This window comes from Symphalangus syndactylus, chromosome 24, assembly GCF_028878055.3.
Source record: "Symphalangus syndactylus isolate Jambi chromosome 24, NHGRI_mSymSyn1-v2.1_pri, whole genome shotgun sequence".
NCBI classification, from domain to species: Eukaryota; Metazoa; Chordata; class Mammalia; order Primates; family Hylobatidae; genus Symphalangus; species Symphalangus syndactylus.
The window spans coordinates 37,145,453-37,157,432 of NC_072446.2; the positions used below are offsets into that span (position 1 = coordinate 37,145,453).

At 51.3% G+C, this 11,980-nt stretch overlaps 1 protein-coding gene across 1 annotated transcript; it reads left to right on the forward strand.

Annotated features, from left to right (window-relative positions):
- Positions 1–5,101: 5,101 nt before the first annotated feature.
- Positions 5,102–10,006, forward strand: GDF5 (growth differentiation factor 5). The gene is made up of 2 exons (XM_055266660.1): positions 5,102–6,035; positions 8,579–10,006. The coding sequence occupies exons 1-2, from the start codon at positions 5,402–5,404 to the stop codon at positions 9,451–9,453; spliced, it is 1,509 nt and encodes a 502-aa protein (XP_055122635.1). The 5' UTR covers positions 5,102–5,401; the 3' UTR covers positions 9,454–10,006.
- The last annotated feature ends 1,974 nt before the right edge of the window (positions 10,007–11,980 follow it).

The following is an 11,980-nucleotide window of genomic DNA, read 5'->3' on the forward strand; positions in this document are numbered from 1 at the left end:
TGCAGAGATTACTTCCATGTCAGTGGCTTCCCAAGGCTCCCATCCTCTACCTCAAGTTTGACATTAATATTGCTGACAGGAGAGGGGGAGGTTGGGGCACATGGGAGACACAGGGGACCCAGGGACGCTGTGTCCCAGTAATTAAACATGTCGGGACTGAAGCACTGCCAGCGGCAGCATCTGGTTGCAATTACCAGAGGGAACCAAAGTGATTAGTCACCTTTATAGTGAGAGCCAGGCAGGAACCCTGGGCTCCTCTCTGGAGAGGACCTTCTAACCAAGCTCAGAGTCCCCTTTCCCTGCTCCCAGCCCGTTTCTGGGAGTTCCCTGGTCCTCAAACAATAGCCCTGGCCCCGAGACTCCTCCATGTCCCCAAAGTCCCAGCCCACTGGGTGAGACGTTGACTGAAAGGAATACTGTAACTTTCCCCAGTGCCCTATCACTTCTAGTGTTTCTAGGGGCCAGATTAGGCTTCTTTGGTATAAAATGTGTTGAAGCCAAAATTAGATTTAAAAAATAATTTAGCCTTTCTGAACTTAAATTTATTTATCTTTAAAATGAGAGTATTGGGCCAGGCGTGGTGGCTCATGCCTGTAATCCCAGCACTTTGGGAGGCCGAGGTGGGCAGATCACTTGAGGTCAGGAGTTCGAGACCAGCCTGGCCAACATGGTGAAACCCTGTCTCTACAAAAATACAAAAAATTAGCCGGGCGTCTTGGTGCGCATCGGTAGTCCCAGCTACTTGGGAGGCTGAGGCAGGAGAATCACTTAAACCTGGCAGGCAGAGGTTGTAGTGAGCTGAGATTGAGCCACTGCCTCTTCACTCTAGCCTAAGTGACAGAGCAAGACTCTGTCTCAAAAAAAAAAAAAAAAAAGGCAGGTATCAAGAGTTACCTTCGGGCTGGGCACGGCGGCTCATGCCTGTAATCCCAGCACTAGGGGAGGCTAAGGCAGGCGGATCACCTGAGGTCAGGGGTTGGGACCAGCCTGGCCAACATGATGAAACCCCATCTCTACTAAAAATACAAAAATTAGCTGGGCATGGTGGTACACATCTGTAATCCCACCTACTCAGAAGGCTGAAGCAGGAAAACCCCTTGAACCCGGGAGGTGGGGGTTGCAGTGAGCTGAGATTGCACCACTGCACTCCAGCCTGGGTGACAGAACAAGACTCCATCTCAAAAAAAATGAAAAAAGTTACTTTCGGCCACGTGTGGTGATTCACACCTGTAATCCCAGCACTTTGGGAAGCCAAGGCGGGCAGATCACTTGAGCCTAGAAATTTGAGACGAGCCTGGGCAACATGGCAAACCCTGTCTCTACAAAAAATACAAAAATTAGCTGGGCATCGTGGTGTGCACCTGTAGTCCTAGCTACTTGGGAGGCTGAGGTGGGAGGATCACCCGAGCCCCATGATCACGCCATTGCACTCCAACCTGGGCAAAAGGTAAGACCCTGTCTCAAAAAACAACAATGCTACCTTCATAGCATTGTCATGAAGATAAATAACACATAAATGCAATGGAGTACAAAACCCAGAGTCTAGTTGACTGGAATAAGTGCTTAAAAAAAAATAGCTATTATTGGCTGGGTGTGGTGGCTCATGCCTGTAATCTCAGCACTTTGGGAGGCCAAGGCAGGCAGATCACGAGGTCAGGAGATGGAGACCATCCTGGCTACCACGGTGAAACCCCATCTCTACTAAAAATACAAAAATTAGCTGGACGTGGTGGCATGCACCTGTAGTCCCAGCTACTTGGGAGGCTGAGGCAGGAGAATCACTTGAACCCGGGAGGTGGAGGTTGCAGTGAGCCAAGATCTGGCCTGCGTGATGGAGTGAGACTCCATCTAAAAAAAAAAAAAGCTATTATTAACAATTGCCATTAATAGTTGATCACTTTATGCAGTTTACTTTCATTTATTTATTTATTTTTAGTAGAGACAGGGTTTCACCGTGTTAGCCAAGATGGTCTTGATCTCCTGACCTCGTGATCCGCCTGCCTCGGCCTCCCAAAGTGCTGGGATTACAGGCGTGAGCCACCGCACCTGGCCGCAGTTTATTTCATTGAATCTCCAACAAGAGTCCTGTGAGGTAAGCACTATCATTATCCCTGTTTAGAGTTTCAGAGAGGTTTAGAGGCTTCTCAAGATCACACAATGTATAAATAGCAGAACTAAGATTCAAAACCAGGTCTATTTGTCTCCAGAATCCTTGCTCTTTATCAAGCCACGTACAGAGACATTGTGGTTGTTCAACTCATTCATTTATTCACTCTCCGAGCTTACAAAAGGCTTAAGAAGTGGCAAAACAATTCTTCCCTTCAAGGAACTTAAAGTCTAATGGGAAAGGCAGGTTATGTCCACAAATAACTACACCTCAAAGTAGAAAATGATGATTTTTGTAAATAAGGGCCAGTTAGAGATTCATTTACTCATATAACACGTACTGAGAGCTGCTGTATGCTGGGCCCTGTGCCAAGCACTGGGTATAATTCAAAGATAAATATGGTACAGTCTAGTCATGATCTAATGGGAGAGACAGGTATGTAAAGAAATTATTATAGTTATAAGGAATTAAGTTATGATTTTAAAATATGAAAAAATACAGAGTGGAAGAAACAAACTATGTTGGGATAGGGGGCAGAGGCAGAGGCTGAATAAACTTTCAACTGCCAAAAAATGTAAAAAAGCACAGAAAATGTGTGATTGCAGCTCAGGGGGGAGTATGCATTTTCTGGAAGATGCAAGAAGGCTTCATGGAGGAAGTGGCACGTGGGTTGGCACTTGTTTGATGGGTAGCTTTTAGTAGAGGGAGAGTTGAACCAGAGAGAGCCTGGAGGCCTAGAAGGCAGTTATAGGGAAGAATCATAGCGAGGCAAGCAATGAGGAGGACAGGGCAGTGACGGAGGTGGTGAGGAGGGAGTGAAGGGAGGGACGCCAGAGAGGACTGGTTCAGTGGGAACAAGTCTGTTTTTAATTATTTTATTTTATTAATATTATTTATTTATTTATTTACTTATTTTGTGTGCGTGTGATGGACTCTATCTCTGTCACCTAGGCTGGAGTGCAGTGGTGCGATCTCAGCTCACTGCAACCTTTACCTCCACACCCGGCTAATTTTTTGTATTTTTAGTAGAGATGCCTGCAATCCCAGCACTTTGAGAGGCCAAGGTGGGTGGATCACTTGAGGTCAGGAGCTCGAGACCAGACTGGCCAACATGGTGATACTCCGTCTCTGCTAAAAGTACAAAAAATAGATAGGCATGGTGGTGTGCACCTGTAGTCCCAGCTACTCGGGAGGCTGAGGCAGGAGAATCGTTTGAACCCAGGAGGAGGAGGTTACAGTGAGCCAAGATCGTGCCACTGCACTCCAGCCTAGGTGACAGAGCGAGACTCTGTCTCGAAAAAAAAAAAAAGAAAAAGAAAACAAGGAAGCCTACCTGACTATTGCTTCTCCCCTGCCACCCTTCTTACAGCGTGACAAGTGTTGTTGTAGAGAAATGTACAGAAGGGGTAATTGGCTCTGTCTGGGGACCAGGAAAGGCTTCTCGAAGGAGGTAAATTTTCAGCTGAACTTCTCAGGATGTGGAGTGCTTCCTCCAGTTGTGGGAGAGAGAGAGGAGGATATTTCAGGTGAAGCGAACGGCTTTCCCCGCTGACCCCGTGTTAAGTTGCCCAGAGGCTCTACGGCACAGGTTCCCCAGAGGAAGGGAGCTTCCATACTTCAATGAGGCACTTTAAGAAACCCTTGAGTTCAGCTGGAATTCAGACCTTCCAGATCTACTAGAAAAGCATCATGTGGGAAATTGTGCCGGGTGCGGTGGCTCACGCCTGTAATCCCAGCACTTTGGGAGGCCGAGGCAGGTGGATCACGAGGTCAGGAGATGGAGACCATCCTGGCTAACACGGTGAAACCCCGTCTCTACTACAAACATAAAAAATCAGCCCGGCATGGTGGCAGGGGCCTGTAGTCCCAGCTACTCGGGAGGCTGAGGCAGGAGAATGGCGTGAACCTGGGAGGCAGAGGTTGCAGTGAGCCGAGATCATACAACTGCACTCCAGCCTGGGTGACAGAGCGAGACTCCGTCTCAATAAAAAAAAAAAAAAAAAAAAAAAAAAAAAGCATCACGTGGGAAATGGCTTTTCCAGCCTCCTGTAGGGGCCGCTGCTGCCCCAGACTCAGCCAGTCTCTTCTAAGAAAACTCAGAGGACGTCTTTGCCGGGGTGGTGGTGGGGTACACCCTGGACCTGCCGCCATCCAAGGAGTGGACTTAAGGGCGGCAGTGCCCCCAACCCTGAAGAATATACACTCAGTCAATGGCGTTTGGGGGTAGGGAGGGGGTGTAGCGGGCACTGATATTTTTCAGTCTCTGGGTCACCACAAGTTTATTAAAATAAAAGAAAATGTGGGTAAATGCTGCCATCTGTGCTGTCTCTACTCCCAATACACACACACAGGCACACACACACACAGACACACATAAACACACACACACACACACACACACACACACACAACAAATCAGGTCCCAGACTAGATGCAGGAGTTGAAACTGCTTTAAAAACATTCTAAGGACTTAACTACAAACCCACACTCCCCATGCTTCTGGGGCTTAAGATCTTTGAGCTCATTCTTCAGCATCTCTCCTCGGGAAGGTGGGGTGGTCTGCTCCATGAGGTGGAGGTGAAGACCCCTGAGTCTGCTCCGTTGGAGGGGGAGGCCCCCTAAGCCTAGAGTCCCGCTGCGGGGCTCTGTGCCAAGAGCCCCCGTGAGCCATGGCCTCGAAAGGGCAGCGGTGATTTTTTTCACATAAATATATCGCACTTAAATGAGTTTAGACAGCATGACATCAGAGAGTAATTAAATTGGTTTGGGTTGGAATTCCGTTTCCAATTCCTGAGTTCAGGTTTGTAAAAGATTTTTCTGAGCACCTGCAGGCCTGTGAGTGTGTGTGTGTGTGTGTGTGTGTGAAGTATTTTCACTGGAAAGGATTCAAAACTAGGAAGAAAAAAAAACTGGAGCACACAGGCAGCATTACGCCATTCTTCCTTCTTGGAAAAATCCCTCAGCCTTATACAAGCCTCCTTCAAGCCCTCAGTCAGTTGTGCAGGAGAAAGGGGGCGGTCGGCTTTCTCCTTTCAAGAACGAGTTATTTTCAGCTGCTGACTGGAGACGGTGCACGTCTGGATACGAGAGCATTTCCACTATGGGACTGGATACAAACACACACCCGGCAGACTTCAAGAGTCTCAGACTGAGGAGAAAGCCTTTCCTTCTGCTGCTACTGCTGCTGCCGCTGCTTTTGAAAGTCCACTCCTTTCATGGTTTTTCCTGCCAAACCAGAGGCACCTTCGCTGCTGCCGCTGTTCTCTTTGGTGTCATTCAGCGGCTGGCCAGAGGATGAGACTCCCCAAACTCCTCACTTTCTTGCTTTGGTACCTGGCTTGGCTGGACCTGGAATTCATCTGCACTGTGTTGGGTGCCCCTGACTTGGGCCAGAGACCCCAGGGGACCAGGCCAGGATTGGCCAAAGCAGAGGCCAAGGAGAGGCCCCCCCTGGCCCGGAACGTCTTCAGGCCAGGGGGTCACAGCTATGGTGGGGGGGCCGCCAATGCCAATGCCAATTCCAGGGCAAAGGGAGGCACCGGGCAGACAGGAGGCCTGACACAGCCCAAGAAGGATGAACCCAAAAAGCCCCCCAGACCGGGTGGCCCTGAACCCAAGCCAGGACACCCTCCCCAAACAAGGCAGGCTACAGCCCGGACTGTGACCCCAAAAGGACAGCTTCCCGGTGGCAAGGCACCCCCAAAAGCAGGATCTGTCCCCAGCTCCTTCCTGCTGAAGAAGGCCAGGGAGCCCGGGCCCCCGCGAGAGCCCAAGGAGCCGTTTCGCCCGCCCCCCATCACACCCCACGAGTACATGCTCTCTCTGTACAGGACGCTGTCCGATGCTGACAGAAAGGGAGGCAACAGCAGCGTGAAGTTGGAGGCTGGCCTGGCCAACACCATCACCAGCTTTATTGACAAAGGGCAAGGTGAGGGGGCGGGGTGGCAGGGGCACGGCTCAGAGGGAGGGGCATCTGCATGAATGGAGGGGCTTTCAAAGCCCTGGCACTGCCCTGGTGGGAGACACTGTGTGCATTTGGCCCAGGGTGGGTGTCTGGGGACACTCACACATATCTCACACATAGCAGATCCCAGGCTGCCCACACATCAGGGCTGGAGGGCACCTAGGAATCACCAGGTCCAACGCCTGCAAGTTGCAGAGTGGGCACTAAAGCCTAGAGAGGAGACAAGACCTGCCAGTTGGTGGCAGAGTTGGAGACCAGATTCCAAGACTTGATTACTCAGTTGTGCATCTGTACCTACTGGGCTGGCCGAACTTTCCAAGCTCCAGGGGTTTGTAGGTGGTCTCAGATGGCAGAGAAAGAAATGAATCTTGAGGTCCCCATGCTTCTGCAACTTTGCCCTCAGGCAAAGGGATAGAGGAGGCAAGAGAGGTGCACACAGTAAATCTTGGAGTCATGGAATGATGTTCAGATATATGGGGAGGGAGCAGACCTAGGGTCTAACTAGCAGTGTGATCTTGGGAAAGCTCCTTCTCACTTGGGGTCTCCGTTTTCCCATCTGTACACCTAGATGGGGTTGGACAGGGTGGCTTCTGAGAACCCTTCCAACATGAAAACTTTAGGTCCTGTCCTGAACATGCCTCATTCTCCTCATTAACTCCAGAGACTACCTGCTCCCCTCTGTCTCTCTCTGCCCACCTAATGTTACTGTTGCAGTTTTTCCTCTCCACTTGCTGTGTGATCTAAGCAAGTCCCTCCCCCTCTCAGGGCCTCAGTTTCTTCCTAGTGTGAAGAGGGAGGTGGGCTGTTGGTCGCTCAAGTTGCCTGCAGCTCATTTGCTCTGGTCCTAGGCTGGCAGGGTGGGGGAGGGGTCAGAGGGTGGGAGAGGCTCCTCATTAGAGCTGGCCTGGAGGGGGCTGCCAGGGAGCGGGGGAGGCACAGAGGCAGCAGGTCTGGCTGAGGTGGGGGAGGTGGTCTGGCTGCCTGCCCAGCCAGGGAAAGCTGTGACCCCTTGGGGGCTCATAAAATAAGTCCTTGTGCCCCCTAGCACTAAGGGAGCTTGGAGAGGGGGAGATGGGGAGTTTAAAGGCCTAATTAGTCACCTTCTAGAGCAATATACGAAAGCTCCCCAATGGCAAATTGGTATTTAGGAAGGAGGGCATGCTGATTCGGAGATACTACTGAGCTTCTTACATACACATACATAGCCTTATGTTTATACACACGTGCTGAGTCACACATGTACACACATGCTGACTCACACACATACACACGTGCTGAATCACACATGTACACACATGCCAAATCACATACGTGCACACATGCTGAATCACACACGTACACACATGCTGAATCACACACATACGCATGTGCACACACACCTTCTTACAGACACACACAAGAGCGATCACGTACATACATACATGTATGTGCTCTTCAGATAGTCACACAAGCCCAATCATTTATACATGTAATGCGTCATTAATGTATACTCTTTCATATTCACACATGAACCGAATCACACACACACATAGAACTTAACACAGGCACACACTCAGGAAAGTAAGACACATAAGCAACAAAATCCTTGCACTGAGAAGCCAAGAAAATTGGGCTGTAGGTCAGTATGGACCAGCTTTGTCATTAACTTGCTGTGTGACCTTAGTCAAGTCACTCCCCATCTCTGTGCCTCATCTGCAAAACGAGAGCGCTAAGGTCTCCTTTAAGGGATGGTGGAAGCAGCTGAGAATTTGAGCAAGTCATCTAACTTCTCTGAACCTTGGGATTCTCCTCTGGAAAAGCGTGTTTTTTTGTTTTTTTGTTTGTTTGTTTGTTTGTTTTTAGCCAGGGTCTCTCTGTGTTGCCCAGGCTGGAGTGCAATAGCGAATTCATGGCTCACTGAAGCCTCGACCTCCCTGGGGTCAGTCAATCCTCCCACCTCAGCCTCCTGAGTAGCTGGGACTACATGTGCACGCCACCATGCCTGGCTAATTTTTGTATTTTTTGTAGAGACAGAGTGTCACCATGTTGTGCAGGCTGGTTTCGAACTCCTGAGCTCAAGCAATCCACCCACCTCAGCCTCCCAAAGGGCTGGGATTACAGGTGTGAGCCACTGCGGCCAGTCAACAGGAGTAATTTTAATGCCCACTCCACCTATCTCACAAATGAGACATCACGTTAGCTCATGGCTGGGAGAGAGATAGGTAGAAGGCAGTTACAAGGCTGATAAATCTCTGATAACACATAGATAATGACACAAACACCAGAATCATGCAAATCATCCCCAGCCACATCTACAGGTGAACACCCCTACTTGGTCGGCTATGTAGGAAGTGCTCTCATTTTCAAAAAGGCTTACAGTGCTTTGGCTCTTGGCTTCTGTCAGAATGGGGCAGAGGTGAAAGAAAGCTCTCTGGACGGGGAGAGAGCTGGGGCCTTCCCCCGCAGCCTCGAAGTGACTGGCTCCCTTGGTGAGGTTGCAGGGAATGACTTCTGGGTGTTCTCTCTAGATGACCGAGGTCCCGTGGTCAGGAAGCAGAGGTACGTGTTTGACATTAGTGCCCTGGAGAAGGATGGGCTGCTGGGGGCCGAGCTGCGGATCTTGCGGAAGAAGCCCTCGGACATGGCCAAGCCAGCGGCCCCCGGAGGCGGGCGGGCTGCCCAGCTGAAGCTGTCCAGCTGCCCCAGCGGCCGGCAGCCGGCCGCCTTGCTGGATGTGCGCTCTGTGCCAGGCCTGGACGGATCTGGCTGGGAGGTGTTCGACATCTGGAAGCTCTTCCGAAACTTTAAGAACTCGGCCCAGCTGTGCCTGGAGCTGGAGGCCTGGGAACGGGGCCGGGCCGTGGACCTCCGTGGCCTGGGCTTCGACCGTGCCGCCCGGCAGGTCCACGAGAAGGCCCTGTTCCTGGTGTTTGGCCGCACCAAGAAACGGGACCTGTTCTTTAATGAGATAAAGGCCCGCTCTGGCCAGGACGATAAGACCGTGTATGAATACCTGTTCAGCCAGCGGCGAAAACGGCGGGCCCCACTGGCCACTCGCCAGGGCAAGCGACCCAGCAAGAACCTTAAGGCTCGCTGCAGTCGGAAGGCACTGCATGTCAACTTCAAGGACATGGGCTGGGACGACTGGATCATCGCACCCCTTGAGTACGAGGCTTTCCACTGCGAGGGGCTGTGTGAGTTCCCATTGCGCTCCCACCTGGAGCCCACGAATCATGCAGTCATCCAGACCCTGATGAACTCCATGGACCCCGAGTCCACACCACCCACATGCTGTGTGCCCACGCGGCTGAGTCCCATCAGCATCCTCTTCATTGATTCTGCCAACAACGTGGTGTATAAACAGTATGAGGACATGGTCGTGGAGTCGTGTGGCTGCAGGTAGCAGCACTGGCCCTCTGTCTTCCTGGGTGGCACATCCCAAGAGCCCCTTCCTGCACTCCTGGAATCACAGAGGGGTCAGGAAGCTATGGCAGGAGCATGTACACAGCTTGCGTGAAAGGGGATTCCAATAAGCTTGCTCGCTCTCTGAGTGTGATTTGGGCTAAAGGCCCCCTTTTATCCGCAAGTTCCCCTGGCTGAGGATTGCTGCCGGTCTGCTGATGTGACCAGCAGCAGGCACAGGCCCAGGGAGACAGACTCTGAATGAGACTGAGTCCCAGGAGACAGTGCTTTCTGATGAGACTCAGCCCACCATTTCTCCTCACCTGGGCCTCCTCAGCCTCTGGACTCTCCTAAGCACCTCTCAGGAGAGCCACTGCCTCCTCAAATCACATTTGTGCCTGGTGACTTCCTGTCCTTGGGACAGATGAGAAGCTGACTGGGCAAGAGTGGGAGAAAAGAGGAGAGGGCTTGGATAGGGTTGAGGAGTGTGAGGCTGTTAGACTGTTAGATTTAAATGTATATTGATGAGATAAAAAGCAAAACTGTGCCTAAAACTGTGGCAAATTTCTTGTTTACTCCAGGGGACCCGGTAACCCCTCGAAGAATTACTGACCCAGGGCAGGGAGGTGGGTTGCTTCATGTATAAACTCAGTTTTCAGAGCCCCATCCCCACCCCCACTCCTGGAAACTGAAGCACAATGGGACAGAGAGTACAGCTAAGCAGGGCCAGTGCTCACCTCTAACCCCATTCCTGTTCCTTCCAAAGGCCCCTGGGTCCCAAGCTCTATTTGCTCCATTGGGGCCTGGCAACAGAATTATATTTTCTTCTTGACATTCCTTAGTCAAGTTTGTTGTCTCCAAAATAGATCCCTAAAAGGGAGGGAAATTGGGGATTTCATTTCTTCTAAAATCATTCCTCCATCATTGACCAATATCTGCCTGCCCCTGCCACCCCCATACTCACAGAATTACCTGGGCACCATTGAAAGAGTCCTCTATCTCTCCCCTGGGGAATCTGGGCTGCCAAGGCTCTCCTCCTCTCTGTTGGGGCATCTCCTCTCACCACTAACCACTGTTCCTCACATGACCATGTCTGTGGCCCTGTTGCCCTCCAGCTTGGCACCCTCACTACTCCTCACTGCTCACCCATCAGCCCCCAGCTCCAGAAACAGAATCGTAGTCCCCTGCCTTTATATTACACATTATATAAATACATAATTATACATCAGATAAATAAACTCCCCACTAACCTCAGACAGACCAATGCCAGGCACACCCTGACAATGTTTCCTGCTTGGGGCTTGGCCCAGAGTAAATGCTCACTTCCTTTTCTCAGCTGGAATCTTTGGGGAGGCACAGGGCACAGACTTTTGGGAGGGGACCACAGCCCTCTGGTGGGGAGACAGGCATATGGGTGCCTTGGGCTGAGGACTCCAGTACTACCTGGCTGAAGAGACACAGGGAGAACCAGGAGCAGTCTAAGCCTCCACTTCTCACCCAGGGGGCCTCAACATTTCCCCCACCTCCCTCCAGCTGGGTCTTTTATTCCTGGGGCTCCTCGCCAAAGCCGTTTCAACAGCAGGAATTCCCACCCAGCTATGGGCAGACCTTGTGCCCTTTCCCTCTAGGCCTGAAGCTTGGGCACAGTGTGGGGGCAGCCTACCTTTGAGTTGCCTCCTTGGTCTGGAGGCTATTACCTTTCCCTGAGGGGACAGACTGAGCCTGGAGCCTCCCCTTGCTGGCCAGGCTTCGTTGTGTTTGGCTGGTGGTGGGCCTGGCAGCTCTGGAAGTAAACAAAGGAGCTGCTGTGGCAGACAGAGCTGTGGTGTGTGTGAGGGGAGAATGGGCCTGGAAGGGAGGTGCTGGGGAAGCCAAGGAGTGGGCTGGGGATCCAGGGAGAGCAGTGTAGAAGCTGGGGAGCCAGAAACCCAAGGGCAGAGAGAGAAGATGAAGGGGTCACAGGTGGGGCTGGCTCCCACAAGTATTATTTCCTGGGCTGCATGTCCCTGGTTTCTTGGAAAGTTCTGGTTCATGTCATCTAAGCCACAATGCCCCTCCTACTGAAGGCCTGGGCTCCCAATGGACTGTTTAGATTGACACCCTAGGAGTTTCCTCTACCACCACAGCCTGCCCCAGGACTCTCTTTCACACTGTGGATGCTCCTGCCTTTTCCCACCCAGACTCTGGGGATGTGATCAGGTCATCCATCCTAACCACAGGATCTGTTCAGCTGCCTCCTTGGAAAACACTTTCCCCCAGCCACCCACCTCCAACCGCAACCATAACAAGCTGCAAACTGGTACTGTACATTCTTGCCCCAAAGGGTACAAGGCATCTATCAAACTTGAGAGTTCACAAACACTCTCCGCCCATGGTCACTCAGCTCTGAAGACTGCACAGTTTCAAAATTTCAATTCTGTCACTTAGAGTTAGAAGCCTTGGGAAGTAACTTAATTCCATGAACCTTGGTTTCCTCATTTGTAAAAAAAAAAAAAGAGGGTAAACAATATGCTTATTTCATGGTGCCA